The 16,074-nt window shown below is 39.4% G+C and overlaps 1 protein-coding gene across 2 annotated transcripts in view; it reads left to right on the forward strand.

Moving 5' to 3' along the window:
* Nucleotides 1-16,074, forward strand: part of DNAH8 (dynein, axonemal, heavy chain 8) — a 391,134-nt gene that overhangs the window by 6,226 nt on the left and 368,834 nt on the right. The window contains exons 3-6 of one of the 2 annotated variants that reach the window (XM_006860428.1): nt 781-865; nt 3,922-4,073; nt 5,512-5,701; nt 6,773-6,936. In XM_006860428.1, coding sequence (XP_006860490.1) covers nt 781-865; nt 3,922-4,073; nt 5,512-5,701; nt 6,773-6,936 — 591 coding nt within the window. The remainder of the gene's footprint in view (nt 1-780; nt 866-3,921; nt 4,074-5,511; nt 5,702-6,772; nt 6,937-16,074) is intronic. The other variant, XM_006860427.1, reaches the window with a different exon arrangement.

A 16,074-nucleotide genomic window follows, 5' to 3' on the forward strand; every position in this document is an offset into this window, starting at 1 on the left:
GGTTGCTATGAGTCAGAACTGACTCCACGGCACATTACAACAATACAACAACAAGCTTTATAACAAGTCCTGATGTGGCACTGTGGGTTAATGCGCCAGACTGTAAAGCCGTTTGTACTGCAAGGTCAGCAGTTTGGCTCACCAGCTGCTCCTTAGAAACCTTATACAGGGTCCCTATGGGTCGGAACCGACTCAATGGCACTTAAGAAGAAGAAGAACAAGCTTTATAAAAATGTTGTTATGTGTCGTTGAGTTGATTCTGATTCATAGTGACCCTATATGGGGTTTCTGAGGAGCAGCTGGTGGGTTTGGACTGCCAACCTTGTGGTTAACTGTCCAGTGCTTATCCTACGGTTCCATACCAGGATTCTTTTATAAGGATAATAGTTTCTCTTAATAATAATTTTTTGTAGTTAACTCCAGTTGGGCTTGCCCATCTTTTTCTATTAGATTCTGTGAGATTACATCTGGTTAAATGGCTCCCCAAGATGATTGATGTAGTTTTGGAAACAGAATTCACCTTGTATTTCTCTGTCATTTGGAGTTAAGTTAGTCTAGGTTTTAATCCTACCTTTAACACTTCATCTCTGTGTACCTTGAATTAACTCTTTGATCCTCATTTTCTTCATCTGTAAAATGGTGAGGATGAAAGTACATAAAATTGCAAAATGCCTAGCTCTTCATTGAGGGTAACTGAGTTCAAAATGCCTAGGGCTTGGTTCCTGTTATTATAGCCTCTAGTCATTCTATTGATCATCATTTTTTTCTTTTATTTTACAGCTGGAAGCATTTGGTAATTTTTTTGTGAAAGATGGATGTAAGACATTGAAATTTTTGTACCAGGAAGGAGATGTACCCGGTGTAGGTAAGGTTCTTTTACAAGGGTGATGTGTGAACAATTGGTTAACAAATGTTAAAGTGCTGTATATTTCCCTTTATGTGTAATCCTATTTTTATAAAGATTTTACCAGAAACTTCAGTGTAAAACAAAAAAAATAGTTCTTAGGAAACAGTGGTGTTTCAGCCTAAATATCTATTTCAAACATTACTTAAATAATTTCAGGAGAAAACATTCATGTAGAAATCATTGATTTCTACTGGGGATACACATTCTAACTAGAGTTTAATTGCATTTCCCCTGAAATATGTTCCACACAGGGACACACACCATTCCTAAAACGATTAACTAGGTTTGCTAATCCTTTGTCTTAATAGCTAGGGTGCACCAGCCCTCCTTTTGGTCTTAGATTTCTAAGTCCATTGGATTTTGCCATCATGATGTCCCTCCTAGGAGCCCTGGTGTTGCAGTGGGTTAAATGTTGAGCTGCTAACCTAAAGGTCTGCAGTTCGAATCTGCCAGTCACTGTACGGGAGAAAGATGAGGTGGTCTGCTTCCATAGAGATTTCTGTCCTCGGAAACCCTATGGACTGTTTTACTCTGTCCTATAGGGTCATTGTATGTTGGAATCAATTTCACAACAAAGAGTTTGGTTTTGGCTTTGGTTTTGATGTCCCTCTTATTGATGGTTTCTCTATTTCCTCCTCTACTGCCTTAAACTAGGCACCTAGCTCAGGCTTACCCTAGTATTCCAGATTGAAACCCGATCTTTCTGTAAGCAGATCCATACTTCATAATCCTGCCAAGTATATCTCTCATTGTCCTGCTGTTTATTGGATTAGGTTCCAACCCCACACTCAGGCCTCTTCATAATCTGGGCACACAGTACTTTGTCTAATCTCATTTCCTTTTCTCCTAATCATGAAGTTACTGGTCCCTTTCAGCCAATCTCTTCATTGTTTCCCTAACATACCAGAGTCATTTCTGTGCGCCTTTCTTTGCTCATCTGACTCTCTCAGAATGGCCTATCTATCCAGCCAAATCTTACTTCTTTGGAATCACGCATACATGCTCTTCTCTACAGAGCCTTCCCAGAGTAGCCCAACCCACCTCTATCACTATTCTCCAGACTCCGGTCTCATTTCACATTTACATTATAAAATACAAAATTTTATTATATTCTTTAACTTTTAGCTGCTGTTTTATATCTGTTAAGTTTTGCTTGCCCCAACAAAATCTGCAAACTCATAATTAGTGACGAAACTTTTCTGTGGACTTTCTCTAATAATTCTTATCCTAGGGATGAGGTGTTATCGCCCCATTTTCATAACTCATTAAAAATAAAAACAATAGCTGAAAATTATAGAAAAATAAGAAAATGTCTGCAATTAGAAGAAAAAGAAAAACCAAGCAGAGTTTCACTCAGTCAGAGAAAGCGCTATTAACGCCTTACTAACTATCGCCTCTCAGGAGCTCTGGTAGCACAGTGGTTACGAATTGGGCTGCGAACCTTAAGGTCAGCAGTTCGAAACTACCAGCTGTTCTGCAGGAGAAAGATGAGGCTTTAGATTTACAGCCTCGGAAACCCTGTACAGGGTCGCTATGAGTTGGAACCGACTCCACGGCACATAACCACCACACAACTATCCCTCTATAGTCCTGGTGTAGGAGTCCTGGTGTGGCACCATAGAATAAACACTCAACCTCAAGATTGGTTTGAACTATAAGGCCGACGGCACTTAACAATAACAACATAGTGCTGTTATGGAGCTGTAGGATAAGCACTGAATTGTTAACCTCAAGGTCAATGGATCAAACCCACCAGCCACTCCTCAGGAACCCTATACAGGATCACTGTGAATTGGAACTGACTTAATAGCACTTAACAACAACAATCCAGCCTCTTTTCTATATTTGTTGTTGTTAAGTGCCTTGGAGTTGGTTCCGACTCGACTCGTAGACAGCAACCCTGTTGAACTGCCAGCCTTGTGGTTTGAAGTCCAGTGCTTATCCTACAACCCACACCAGGAGTCCTTTGTTTTGTATATGCTGTTGTTAAGTGATGTTGAGTCGATTTCCACTCTTAGTGACCCTGTGAAAGGTTTCCTAGAAGTGGCTCGTGAGTTTGAACCAGCAACCTTGCAGTTCAAACTGACCTTGAGAACTTACCCTACAGCGGTGCCACACCAGAAGTCTAAGCACACTTTTGTATTGTTGTTACATGCTGTGGAATCGGTTCCGACTCATAGTGACCCTGTACAGAGTTTCCAAGGCTATAAATCTTTCCCCTCTGTGCCCATTTAAAACAAAACAAACAGACAAACAATATATATATATATATAGTTGTTGTTGTTGTTATGTGCCGTGGAGTCGGTTCCGACTCACAGCAACCCTGCACAGGGTTTCCAAAGCTATAAATCTTTAAGGAAGCAGAAAGCCTCATCTTTCTCCCGCGGAACAGCTAGTAGTTTCGAACTGCTGACCTTGCGGTTCACAGCCTGATTCGTAACCACTACGCTACCAGAGCTCCTTTACACTTTTGTATATATGCATGGAATATATACAACTGGAATCCACCTCCAGGGAAGGAGTCTCATCACATGGAGAAGAGTTAACCACTCCATAGTTTTCATGTGTTGGAGTCACCTAAAGACATGAATAACACTCAGGCATTAGATGGAATGACACCTTCCTAACATAGAGAAGAGACAGAGCAGGATCAGCTTCAACAGTGAGTATCAGTCCCCTATGGCCTGTGTCTTTTGTTGGGTAGGTAGCTGATGCAGGGGGATGGTTTCCATGCACTCCTCTTGTGCTGCAGGAGAAGCACGTGGATTGCCCCCTTCCACAGTAATAAAGGGAAGAAATGTGTGATTTTCTAGAATTAATGCAGGTATATTTCTTAGGGCTGAAAATAAGCCACAGCGTCGTATTTAAGAATTACAATCACTGGCATCGTTCCATAGACAAAATCGATTTCCATACCATATTGAAAATTATGACAACAAAGTAAGGAAGAAGCAGTGGCTTCGAGTCCACAGTGATTTATCACATTATGCTAGAGTTTTGACTTTTCTTTCCAGAATGTGGTCGAACTATTGCGGGAGTAGCCAAAGGAGCAAAAATGATGAGATTGTATGTAGACAATGCCGCTCCAGAGAAACTAAAAGGAGTGTGCGTGCTTTTTGTTCGCTGTCACAATGATGTTGCTATAAATGTTAAGAATATTCATGAGGTAGGTTTAAACGGTTTTTCCAAATTGATTTTATTTTCACAGTCACATCTGGGCTTTACTTTGCTCTCCCTTTCTGTACAGATAACAGAATTATGTTCCATGAAAATAATGCACAAACAAGTTGAGAAGTGAGTTATAATAGATTCTAGTGTTACTTACGCTTTAGATGCTGTCATTGTTGCTAGTTCTAGTTGAGTCAGCTCTGACCCAATTGAATGAAATGCTGCATGGTCCTGTCAGTAGAAGTCATTGTATGCTTTACTGCCACTCACTTGCAACTACATAAAAAGAAACAATGTTTAGTGGTCCTGGACAAAATTTGCTTGTTAATTTCTTAAATTGTGATTCCTATATCACCTAAGTAGTGTTGTAGGATAAGCACTGGACTGCTAACCACAGGGTTAACAGTTCAAATCCATCAGCCGCTCTCTAGAAGAAAGATGAGGCTTTCTGATCCCATGAAGATTTACAGTCTCGGAAACTCTATGCGGGTTACTGTGAGTCAGATTCAGCTCAATGGCAGAGAGTTTGAGTAGTATTAAGGGATCCCTGGTGGCACAATGCATTAAGCATTGGACCACTAACTGAAAGTTTGGCAGCCAACAGCCTCTCTGAGGGAGAAAGATATGGCAGTCTGCTTTTGTAAAGATTTGTTGTTGTTGTTGTTAAGTGCTGTTGAATCAGTTCCAACTCGTAGCTACCCTGTGTAGGGTTTCCGAGGCTGTAAGTCTTTATAGGAGCAGAAAGCCTCATCTTTCTCCTGCATAACAGCCAGTAGTTTCGAACTGCTGACCTTGAGATTAGCAGCCTGACATGTAACCACTACCCGGTATAGGGTTTCCAAGGAGCTGGATGAGTTTGAACAGCTGACCTTGCGGTTCAAACCAAGAAATTATCCTACAGGGCCACACCAGGAGAAATACCATGCAGTGGGTTTGGTTTTGGGGTTGGGTTTAAATAGTATTAATTGAGATTCATACTTGTGGAGGGTGAGCTTTTGATTTCTGGCTCTTGATTTCTTGTAGCTAATTTTTTCCATCAAAATTGTTGACAGAAGGCTAGTTTCATTGCTAGTTCTCTGAATGATGTGCTTTTTCTGGTCTCCTCATGAACAGGGCACATCTGCTTCTCTATGCAGAACCAAAAACAGGAAGGAAACTGTCTCCTTGATGAACCAACATGTGAATGGTTAAAATGTTTATTGATTTTAGAGCACTGGTTTGCATAACCACTTAGATTTTCATGGTAGTTTATAAAATGCGTTGTCTATGTTCATGATAATGTAAAATAGGTTCTGATTTTCAGTACTTTAATGGGGCTGTTGTTGTTGTTGTTGAGTGCCATCGAGTCGGGTCCGACCCATAGCGACCCTGTACAGGGTTTCCGAGGGTGTAATGGGGCTAGCATATAAAATAACATTTGAACATCACCCTTTCAGGAAGTGTTTTTTACCATTTTGGATGCAACGGAAGGACTCCTAAATGGGATCAGAAATATGCTTTCAAATGTATTTCTACCAGCTATTCTTGCAACAAGTAATTGGGGTGCTTTAAACCAGTCCAAACAAGGAGAATCTGACAAACATGTTTTCATTGAAACCATCAGCAGATACCTTTCATTTTTAGATGGTAAGTGTAAAATTTAATGACTAGTAAGTCACTAAAAATTAGCAAATTAGCCAAAAGTTATATTATTAAAAATAAGCCTTAGAGAAAAAAGTTCCATCTTAAAAGAAAATGCTAATCTATGTTAAGTATGGGGCCTCGAGACAAGTTAACAAGTCATTAAACTCTCTCCTTCTCAGGTATTTTTGCAGAAATAAAATATTTTTTAGCTTCTATTACAAAAGGAAGATGCACCTCTTATGTTAGTAATAAAAAATATCACCATATTTAAAAATATTTTATGATAATCTACTTTAGAAATATATGCTATCATTTCATGTGATTGAAATACACAATTTTATTAGCAAAGCATTGAGTAATAATCTGATGACCAATCAGAGTTGTGTTATACCTTCTATGAAGCATTGGTGGTGGTGATGGTGGTTGTGTGGTGTGGAGTCAGTTCCAACTCATAGAAACCTTGTATAGGATTTCCAAGGCTGTAGATCTTTACAGCAGCAGAGAGCCTCATCTTTCTCCCACGGAGCGGCTGGTAGATTCAAACTGCTGACCTTCAGGTTAGCAGCCCAACTCATAACCCATTACGCTACCAGGACTCTCTCTATAAAGCATTGTTGTTGTTAAGTGCTGTCGAGTTGATTCCGACCCATAGCGATCCTGTACAGGGTTTTTGAGGCTGTACATCTTTACGGGAGCAGACTGCCTCATCTTTCTCCCGCGGAACCGCTGGTAGTTTCAAACTGCCGACCTTGAGGTAAGCAGCCTGATTCGTAACCACTATGCTACCAAAGCATTAGTGCTTTAAAATTTCAGTAATTGCTGTTTGAAATCCCACACTGACATTGGCATTAAGTAAACATTTTATATTGGAGTCCTGGTCTGGCGCTGTGGGTTAATGCGCCAGACAGCAAAGCTGTTTGAACTACAAGGTCGGTGGTTCAAGCTCACCAGCTTCTCTTCAGAAACTCTATACAGTGTCATTATGGGTTGGAACCAACTCGACAGCACTTAACAGCAACAACAACAACCATTTTTTATTAACATTATTATTACTTTTTTTCCCCCCCTTTTTAGGTGCCAGAGTAAGTATTGAGGGAACAGTTAAGTTGAAGACGATCAGCAATGTTGATTTTACCAAACTGCAGACCTTTGAAGAAGTGACAACTGCAGCTGGCAATTCAGAAACTGTTCATCAGCTAGAGGACGTGCTGATGCTATGGTACAAGCAGATTGAGCAGGTGAGCTGATCCAAGTAATTGTGTTGAATATGAATCATTGATCTCTCTGGTGTCTTAGCGATTAAATTTTGTCCCTAACAGTAAAAGGGAGAGTCTCCTCTGATTTTCTTTCAGATTCTGTTATGAAACTTGTTCTATTCCTCACTCTAGTGCTAAATCACTGTTCTTTATGGATCACTTAAAATCAACTTTAAGATAATTTCTCACTTTAAGGAGGAAACCATAGCAATATGGGTTGAGGATAGAGCCATGAAGAATCAGGACTGCACAGCATTTTGTCCTGTATTTTATTGATTGTTTACCCCTTCCATAAAAGAGAGAAAAGGGCCGAATTAAGAGACGATATCTACAGTGCTAGACACTAAGTAAATATCTCTTGGTTGATCAATTGCCCATGTTGTCAAAGAGGTGCAGATCAGGCTCATCCATATCAGTTCTTTAGTAGCAAGTTTGTAGCTCTATAACCAAATAAATCTCCGCTAGCTTAAGAAAAGCAATGATAGGAATAGGGCATGTGTCAAAATTCTGAAAGTCTCCAACAATTTAGACTCCAAAGAGTAAAAAAACAACACTAAAACACAATGCCCAAGATAATGCCACAAGGGTTCCAGTTTACATATGCACAGGTTTATGCCACATAAAATGTGTTTTAAGATGTGTTTGTGATCCACAGATGGCTGCTGAGAAGTTCATTAAGTAACCTACTTGTTGTAGTCTTGTTAGGGTGACGTCAACAAAAAGATCCACTCCAAACTGTGACTTCTGAGGGCATCTGCTGGGCCAGTTCACTTCAAGGCAGAGAAGTCAGCTCAGAAGGTTATGGCAACTACTCTTTGGGATCCCAAAGTGCTAATCTTGAAAGGTTTTCTCAGAGGACACAGTGTGATCACAGGGGCCTATTAGGAAGAAGTTTTAAGAAAATTGAAAACTGTATTGGTGAGGAAAAGGCCATAAAAATTGCACTGAGACATTTTTTCCATCAAGAAAATTCTCCTGCTCGTTCTTCCAGGGTAGCAAAGGACTATCCTATGAGAATTTTGGAGGGACACTTTACCCTATTAACCCTACAGACCTGATCTTGCTTCTTCATTTGAGTCCCTTGAAGATGTCCCAACTGCCCTTTTGAAATGGTGTAAATTGAAGAGTGCAGAATTCTTTGGGGGGAAGGGTTAGAGAGATGTAGATAGCAATTAGACCTAGATGGAGGGTATGTCAAGAAGCAGTAGTTTCACATGTCAATATTTTTGTTTAGCAAAGGCGTGTATGATTTTGTAGTAATATTGGTTGACTTACTCTCATATATAATTGCCCTAATCTGAAAGAAGAGTCTAGTTACCAACTCACAGATCTCTAGTTCCCTGATGACAAGATAGTGGAACTAGAGAAGAAAACTTCCAGTTAAGTGAGAACTAAGTCCTGGTGTGGCACTGTGGATTAATGCACCAGACTGCAAAGCCATTTGAACTGCGAGGTTGGTGGTTCAAGCTCACCAGCTGCTCCTTGAAAACCCTATACAGGGTTGCTATGGGCCCGGACCGACTCCATGGCACTTAACAACAACCACAGCACATCAAGCTGAACCCCAGTGTTGGATTACCTACTAAGGTAGGTTAAACACAGTCTTTCACATTTTTTCACCATATCCAAGATTCTGCTTGTAGGTATGGCTGGCACCTGTCTCTCAGAATCAAAACCTTTTCTCAAATTTACAATCCCTGACGGGATTGGAGTACCTAGTAAGCAATGTACACATAATCTTACTTGTGCTTACTTACTTAACAAGTGGAAATCATGTGGAATTGCTCACTCTAGATTAGTTAATAAGCACAAATAAGCCCATGTTTACCTTGCTTAACCCATTACTATCTGGCAAATCCATTTTCATATCTGATTCCAACTATAATGACCCTGTAAGGACAGAGTAGAACTGCCCTACAGACTGTAAATCTTTACGAAAGCAGACTGTGGAACAGCTGGTAGGTTCGAACTTTGAACCTTTTGCTTTGCAGTCAAGAACTGTAATCACTGTGAAAACTAACCACTGTCATCCAGTCGATTTGACTCATAACAACCATTTATTAAATTTCCAAGACTGTAAAATCTTGAACAATTAGGAAGTAGAGGAAAGTATCTATTTTATCTTATAATTATGCCAGTAGGATTGAGTGTATTTGGAATAGTAAAAACAGAAGGATTTTGGAAACTCCACTTAGCCTGGAGCACAGGCAACAGAATTGGCCTCTAGATGTTACTGGATAACTGTTGTTGTTATGTGTCATTGAGTTAGTTCTGACGCATAACAACCCTCTGTACAATAGAATGAGACCTTGCCTGGTCCTGTGCCATCCTCACATTTGTAGTTATATTTGAGCCCATTGTTGCTGCCACTGTGCCAATCTATCTCATTGTGGGGTCTTCCTCTTTTTCACTGACCCTCCACTTTTCCAAGCATGGTGTCCTCTAGGGACGGGTCCCTTCTAATAACATGTTCAAAGTATAAGAGACAAAGTTTCAACATCCTGACTTCTTCCAAGATAGAATTGTTGGTTGTTCTGGCAGTCCATGGTATTTTCAATATTCTCTAACACCATAATTCAAATGCATCAATTCTTCTCTAGTCTTCCTTATGCATTGTCTAACTTTCACATACATATACTGTTGTTGTTGTTAAGTGCCATTGAGTCGGTTCTGACTCATAGTGACCCTGTGTAGGGCTTTTGAGGCGCAGCTGGTGGATTTGTACTGCTGAACCATCAAGCTTGTGGTTTGCAGTCCAGTGCTTATCCTATAGCTTCAGGCATTTGAAAATACCATGGTTTGAATCAGGTGCACCTTAGTTCTTAAAAGTGACATCTTTGCTTTTGAACACTTTAAAGAGTTCTTGTGCAGCATTATTTGCCTAATGCAATAGGTCATTTGATTTCTTGACGCTGCTTCCATCAGCATTGATTGTAGATCCAAGCAAAATGAAGTCTTTGGCAACTTCAAACTGAAGTAACTAATAATTGCCCACCAGAGGAAATCCTGCAGCCCCTAATATGCTACTGGAGGAAGGGGGAGTTAGTTGTAACCCATTGTGGAAATCAAACTCTGTCCTACATAATGGCTGAGGGAAACCTCCTCAATTATTATGAGCAATAAGTTTAGCTCTTCTTTTGTAAAACTAGCCAAGCAAAAGAAAATAACTAGACATAAGGTAATTGAGTAACTGGAAGGAGGAAACCAAGTTGACCAATTGTAATAAATAGCCTCTAATTAAGCAGAATAAATACAGGAAATGGGAGAGATCTTTTAAAATATTATATCTCAAATAAAACCTAACCACGACCTCTTGCCATACACAAAAATGAATTTAAGATGGATAGGCATAAGCATGAAAACTAAAACAAAAAATGTTTTTGAGGAAAATATATCCTTTATAAACCTATTATAGGCAAAGATTCCTTAAACATGACACAAAAAGCATTCATCTTAAAAGGAAATACTGAGCAATGCTGTTGTTGTTAAGTGGAGTTGGTTCTGACTCATAGTGACCCTGCACAGGGTTTCTGAGGCTGTAAATCTTTACGGCAGCAGAATGCCTCATCTTTCTCCTTCGGAACCACTGCATAACCACTATGGTACCAGAGCTCCTTACTGATAAATAGGACTTCATAAAAAGTAAAAATTTGTGTCCATTAAAAGACCCTGAAAAGTATCTATCTGACAAAAGCATCAACTCTCTGGGTGGTTTTGTCCACTATGGTGAAGTGACCAACGACTTTGTCATGCTGAGAGGACCAAGAAGCAAGTGCTCACTCTGTGCAAGTCCTTGCTGGTACAGACCAAACGCTGGCACTGGAGAAGATTGACCTCAAGTTCATCGACACCACCTGCAAGTTTGACCATGGCCGCTTCCAGACGGTGGAGGAGAAGAAGGCGTTCATGGGACCACTTAAGAAAGACTGAATTGCAAAGGAAGAAGGAAGTTAATGTGGGCAGCTGGTGGAACATCAATAAAAACTATTTTCCATGGGGAGGATGGGGTGGCAAAAAGATACTAAAAAGTGAAAAGGCAAGTCACACACTGGGAGAAAATATTTTTGGAACAGGTATCTGACGAAAGACTTGTATCTGGAGCATATAAAGACTTCAAGAAATAAATAAACAAAAGAGCAACAACAATTTTTTAAATGGGCAAAATGTTTGAACAAATATTGACAAAGATGACATCCAAATAAGCATTGCAAAGGTGCCCAACATCAATAGTTGCCAGAGAAATGGAAAACCACAGTGAGAAAGCATAGAAATGGCTAAAATAAAAAGATTGCCATTGTCAACTGCTATGACGATGTGGAAAACTGGAACTCTCATACATTGCTGCTGGGAGTGTAACATGGTAGCACTTCTTTCAAAAAGCCTGTAGCAATTTCTTTTTAACAGTATTTACCTTTATTCACTTTATTCTCTGCCCCCACTGTCCCCGCTATCCCTGTAACCATCCTAGAATGTTTCATTTAGTGAGAAAAATCTCTTTTTTAACTTTTTAAAGCAGTGGTCTCATATAATATTTGTCCTTTCGTGATTGACTAAATTTTCTCGGCATAATACCCTCCAGGTTCATCCATGTTGTGAGGTGTTTTGCAGATCCTTCTTTGTTCTTCAGCGTTGCATAGTATTCCATTGTGTGTATGTACTAAAGTTTGTTTAACTATTCTTCTGTTGATTGGCATTTAGGCTGTCTCCATCTGTTTGCTATTGTGAATAGTGCTTCAGTGAACATGGGAGAGCATGTATCTAGTTGTGTGTCACAGCTCTGATTTCTTGAGGACGTAGTAGAAGGATTGCTGGGTAATATGATATTTCTGTTTCCAACTTTTTGAGGAAGTACCATATCATTTTCCATAGTGGTTGCTACAGTCCCATCTGCAGTGCAGGCGGGTCCCAGTCTCTCCATACTCTTGCCAGCATTTGTTGTGTTCTTTTTTTTTTGAACTTTGCTATTAATGTTGGAGTAAGATGATATCTCACTGTTGTTTTGATTTGCATCTCTCTCTAATGGCTAATGATCATGAGCATTTCATGTTTGTTGGTAGACCTGAAAGTCTTCTTTGGCGAAGTGTCTGTCCATGTCCTATGCCCATTTTTTAATTGGACCATTTGTCTTCTTGTTGAGGTGTTGAAGTGTTCTATACATTTTGGAGAGTAGTCCTTTGTCTGATCTTTGGTTTCCAAACACTTTTTTCCCAATCTGTGGGTTCTTTTTTTACTCTTTTGATGCACATAAGTGTTTAATTTTTAGAAGGTCTCGGTCATCTATTTTGTGTTCTGTTTGTGTGCTTCCAGTTCTATTTGATAATGTATTCATGCCATGTGTCAGAGCTGCTAAGTTTGTCCCTTTTTTTTTTTTTTTTATTTGCAATTGCTTTCATTTATTTCACTGTTTTCTTAATCCTTATTCACAATTTTTGCTTTGCATTTTTTGGGATGAATATCTGGTTTTAATAAGGAAACAGTGAACACATTAAACAAAGTTCACTTATTTTTCATGATCCTCTTTTAATTGAGTCCTTACTGTCCTGAGGTTTTAGAGAACTGCATCAACTTCTAGTAGAGTTGCATCTGTCATTGCTCCCAGGAATCTGGGTGTAAGCTTAAGATCTAGTAGCCGCAGCTGGACTTTGGGTCCTTTCTGGTATTTCTCTTTGTCCACTTCTGTTCTTCTACATACACAATGAAACTTGTCACCAAACTCTATACAAAAATCATTTTCCACAAAATGAAAGATTTGTCCAAGGACCAGTTTATCCTTGGCAGATCGACCTACAAGTTCATCTGTGTAAGAAGCCAGTGTCTCAGAATAGCCTCAAAGGATTCCACATTCTTTGAAGAGCCCTGTTTGAGCTCCTCCAGCTGCGCAGCTCAGAGAGCCTCTCCAATGCATTCTCAAAGCTTCCTAGGCGAGTTCAAAGTCCTGCGGGATCAGAACTCTCACTTCTGGAACCACTCTGAGTACTTGAGTCTCTAAAAGGCAGGGAGAAAACAGTTTCAGGAAACAGCTCTCTACAGAGTTGCCATGACTCCTTCCTGTCCCTATTTTTCATTGATGATCTGTGTAGTTTCTAGGTTTTACATTTAGGTCTTTAATCCACGTTAAGGTTACTTTTGTATATGGTGTGAGATACTGGTCTTGTTTGATTTTTTTTTTTTTGCAAATGGATTTCTAATTTTGCCAGCGCCATTTGTTGAACAGACTATGTCTTCCTCATTTAATACATTTTGGTCCTTTGTCAAAGATAAACTCACCATAGGTGGATGAATTTACTTTTGGAATCTCAATTCTGTTCCATTCATCTATGTGTCTTTCATTGTACTGGAACCAGGCTGTTTTGACTGTTGTGGTTGTGTAGTAGGTTTTTAGATCAGGAAGTAAAAGGTCTCTCTCTCTCTCTTTTTTTTTTAAATAATGTTTGCTTATTCAGGGTCTCTTCTCTTTCCATGTAAGTTAGTGATTAGTTTTCCATCTCTTAAAAGAATGATGTTAGAATCTGGATTGGAATAGTATTATATCTATAGGTTGCTTTGGGTAGTGTTGACATTTTCACAACGTTGAACCTTCCAATCTGAGAGCAGGGTATGTTCCTCCACTTCTGCAGGTCTATTTTTGGTTTCTTGAAGTAATGTTTTGTAGTTTCGTTTCTCTGGTTAGATTTTCCCTAAGAATTTCATTTTTTGGGGTAGCTATCATAAGTGGTATTATTTTTCAGATTTCCTTTTCAGAGCTCTCTGTATTAGTGTAAAGGAATCCAATTGATCTTTGCATTTTGATCTTGTACCCTGTCACTTTGCTGAATCAATTGATGAGTTCCAATAATTTTCTTGTGGAGTCCTTGGGATTTTCTAAGTATTAGATCATATCATCTGCAAATAGAGCATTAACATCTTCTTTGCCAATTTGTTGTTGCTGTTATGTGCCATGGAGCCGGTTCCGACTCATAATGACCCTGTACAGGGTTTCCAAGACTATAAATCTTTACGGGACCAGAAAGCCTCATCTTTCTCCCGCGGAACAGCTGGTAGTTTCGAACTGCTGACCTTCCGGTTCACAGCCCGAATCGTAACCATTACGCTACCAGAGCCATTTTGGATGCCTTTAATTTCCCTTTTTTTTATAGCTCTGAGTAAGACTTCCAGCACTATCATTGTTAAGTTTGAGCCCATTGCTGCTGTCACAGTGCCAGTCCATTTTGTTTGAGGTCTTCCTCTTTTTCGCTGGCCCTCCACTTTACCTAGCATAATGTCCTTCTCTAGGGACTGGTCCATCCTGACAACATGTCTGAAGTATGAGAGATGAAGTCTTGCCATCCTGGCTTCCAAGGAGCATTCTGGTTGTTTTTCTTCCAACACAAATTTGCTTGTTCTTCTAGCAGTCCTAGCATTCCATGGTATTTTAAATATTCTCCTCCAACACTATAACTCAAATTCATCAATTCGTCTACAGTCTTTCTTATTCACTGTCTAATTTTTATGTGCATGTGAGGTAATTGAAGATACCATGGCTTGGATCAGGCTCAACTTAGCTCTCAAACTGACGTCTTTGCTCTTCAACATCTTACAGAGGTCTTATGCAGCAGGTTTGCCTAATGTAATACGTTACTTGATTTCTTGATTGCTGCTTCTTTGCATGGATGTTGATTATGGATTCAAGCAAAATGAAGTCATTCACAACTTCAATCTTTTCTCCATTTATATGGATGTTGTTCATTAGTCCACTGGTGAGGATTTTTGTTTAATTTACATTGAGGTGCAACCCATAGTGAAGGCTGTGGTCTTTGATCTTCATTGGTAAGTATTTTAAGTCCTCTTTGATTTCAGCAAGCAAGGTTGTAACATCTGCATATTGCATGTTGTTAATGAGTCTTCCTCCAATCCTGATGCTAGGTTCTTCCTCATATAATCCAGTTTCTTAGATTACTTGCTCAGAATACAGATTCAATAAGTATGGTAGAAGGATACAAACCTGGTGCATACCTTTCCTAATTTTAAATGATTCGTTGTCCCTTGTTCTAGTCAAATGTACAGGTTCCTTATGAGCACAAGTTAAGTGTTCTGAATACTCATTATCCTCAGTGTTGTCTATAGCTTGTCATGATCCATACAGTAGAGAGCCTTTGCATAGTCAATAAAGCACAGGTAAACATCTCTCTGGTATTCTCTGCTTTGGGCCAAAATCCATGTGACTTCAGCAGTGATAACCCTCATTCCACATCTTTGTCTGAATCAGGCTTGAACTGTTGCAGCCATATTTGAAATTTCTTTAGCAAAATTTTACTTGCATGTGATATTAATAATATTGCCTGATGATTTCCACATTCTGCTGGGTCACCTTTCTTTGGAATGGGCACAACTATGAATCTCTTCCAATCAGTTGGCCAGGTGGGTGTCTTCCAAATTTCTTAACATAGATGAGTGAGTGCCTCCATTGCTGCATCAGTTTGTTGAAAAATTTTTATTTGTATTTTGTCAGTTCCTAAAGCCTTGTTCTTTGCTAGTCCCTTCAATGCACCTTGGACTTCTTCCTTCAGTACCAGTGACTCTGGATCATATACTACTTCTTGAAATGATTACACATGACCATTTCTTTTTGGTACAGTGACTCTGTATATTCCTTTCATCTTCTGTATCATTCAGTATTTTGCCCATAGAATCCTTGAATATTGCAATTCGAGCCTTGAATTTTTCCCGATGTTCCCTCAGCTTGAACAATGCTGAACGTGTTCTTCCCTTTTGGTGTTCTAACTCCAGATCTTTGCACATTTCATTATAATATTTGACTTTGTCTTCTTGAGCTGCCCTTTGAGACTCCATTTGCTTTAGTATCTCTATGCTGGAGAGCAAACTTCAGAGTCTCTTCTAACATCCATTTTGGTATTTTCTCTTTTTGCCTTTTGGATTGAATTTTCGGTGGTGTTGTCATGTATGTTAATCTGTGTTGATTCTCAGTCCAAAGAGCATCCTTCGGTATTTTGTAAAGTTGGTCTTATTATTACAACTTAATTTCTGTTTATCTGTAAATGTCCTAATTTCACAATCATATTTGAGGGACAGTTTTGCAGGCTGTGTGATTCTTGGCTGGCAATATTTTTCTTTTAGAGTTTT

Source organism: Chrysochloris asiatica, unplaced genomic scaffold (assembly GCF_000296735.1).
Source record: "Chrysochloris asiatica unplaced genomic scaffold, ChrAsi1.0 scaffold00038, whole genome shotgun sequence".
NCBI lineage: Eukaryota > Metazoa > Chordata > Mammalia > Afrosoricida > Chrysochloridae > Chrysochloris > Chrysochloris asiatica.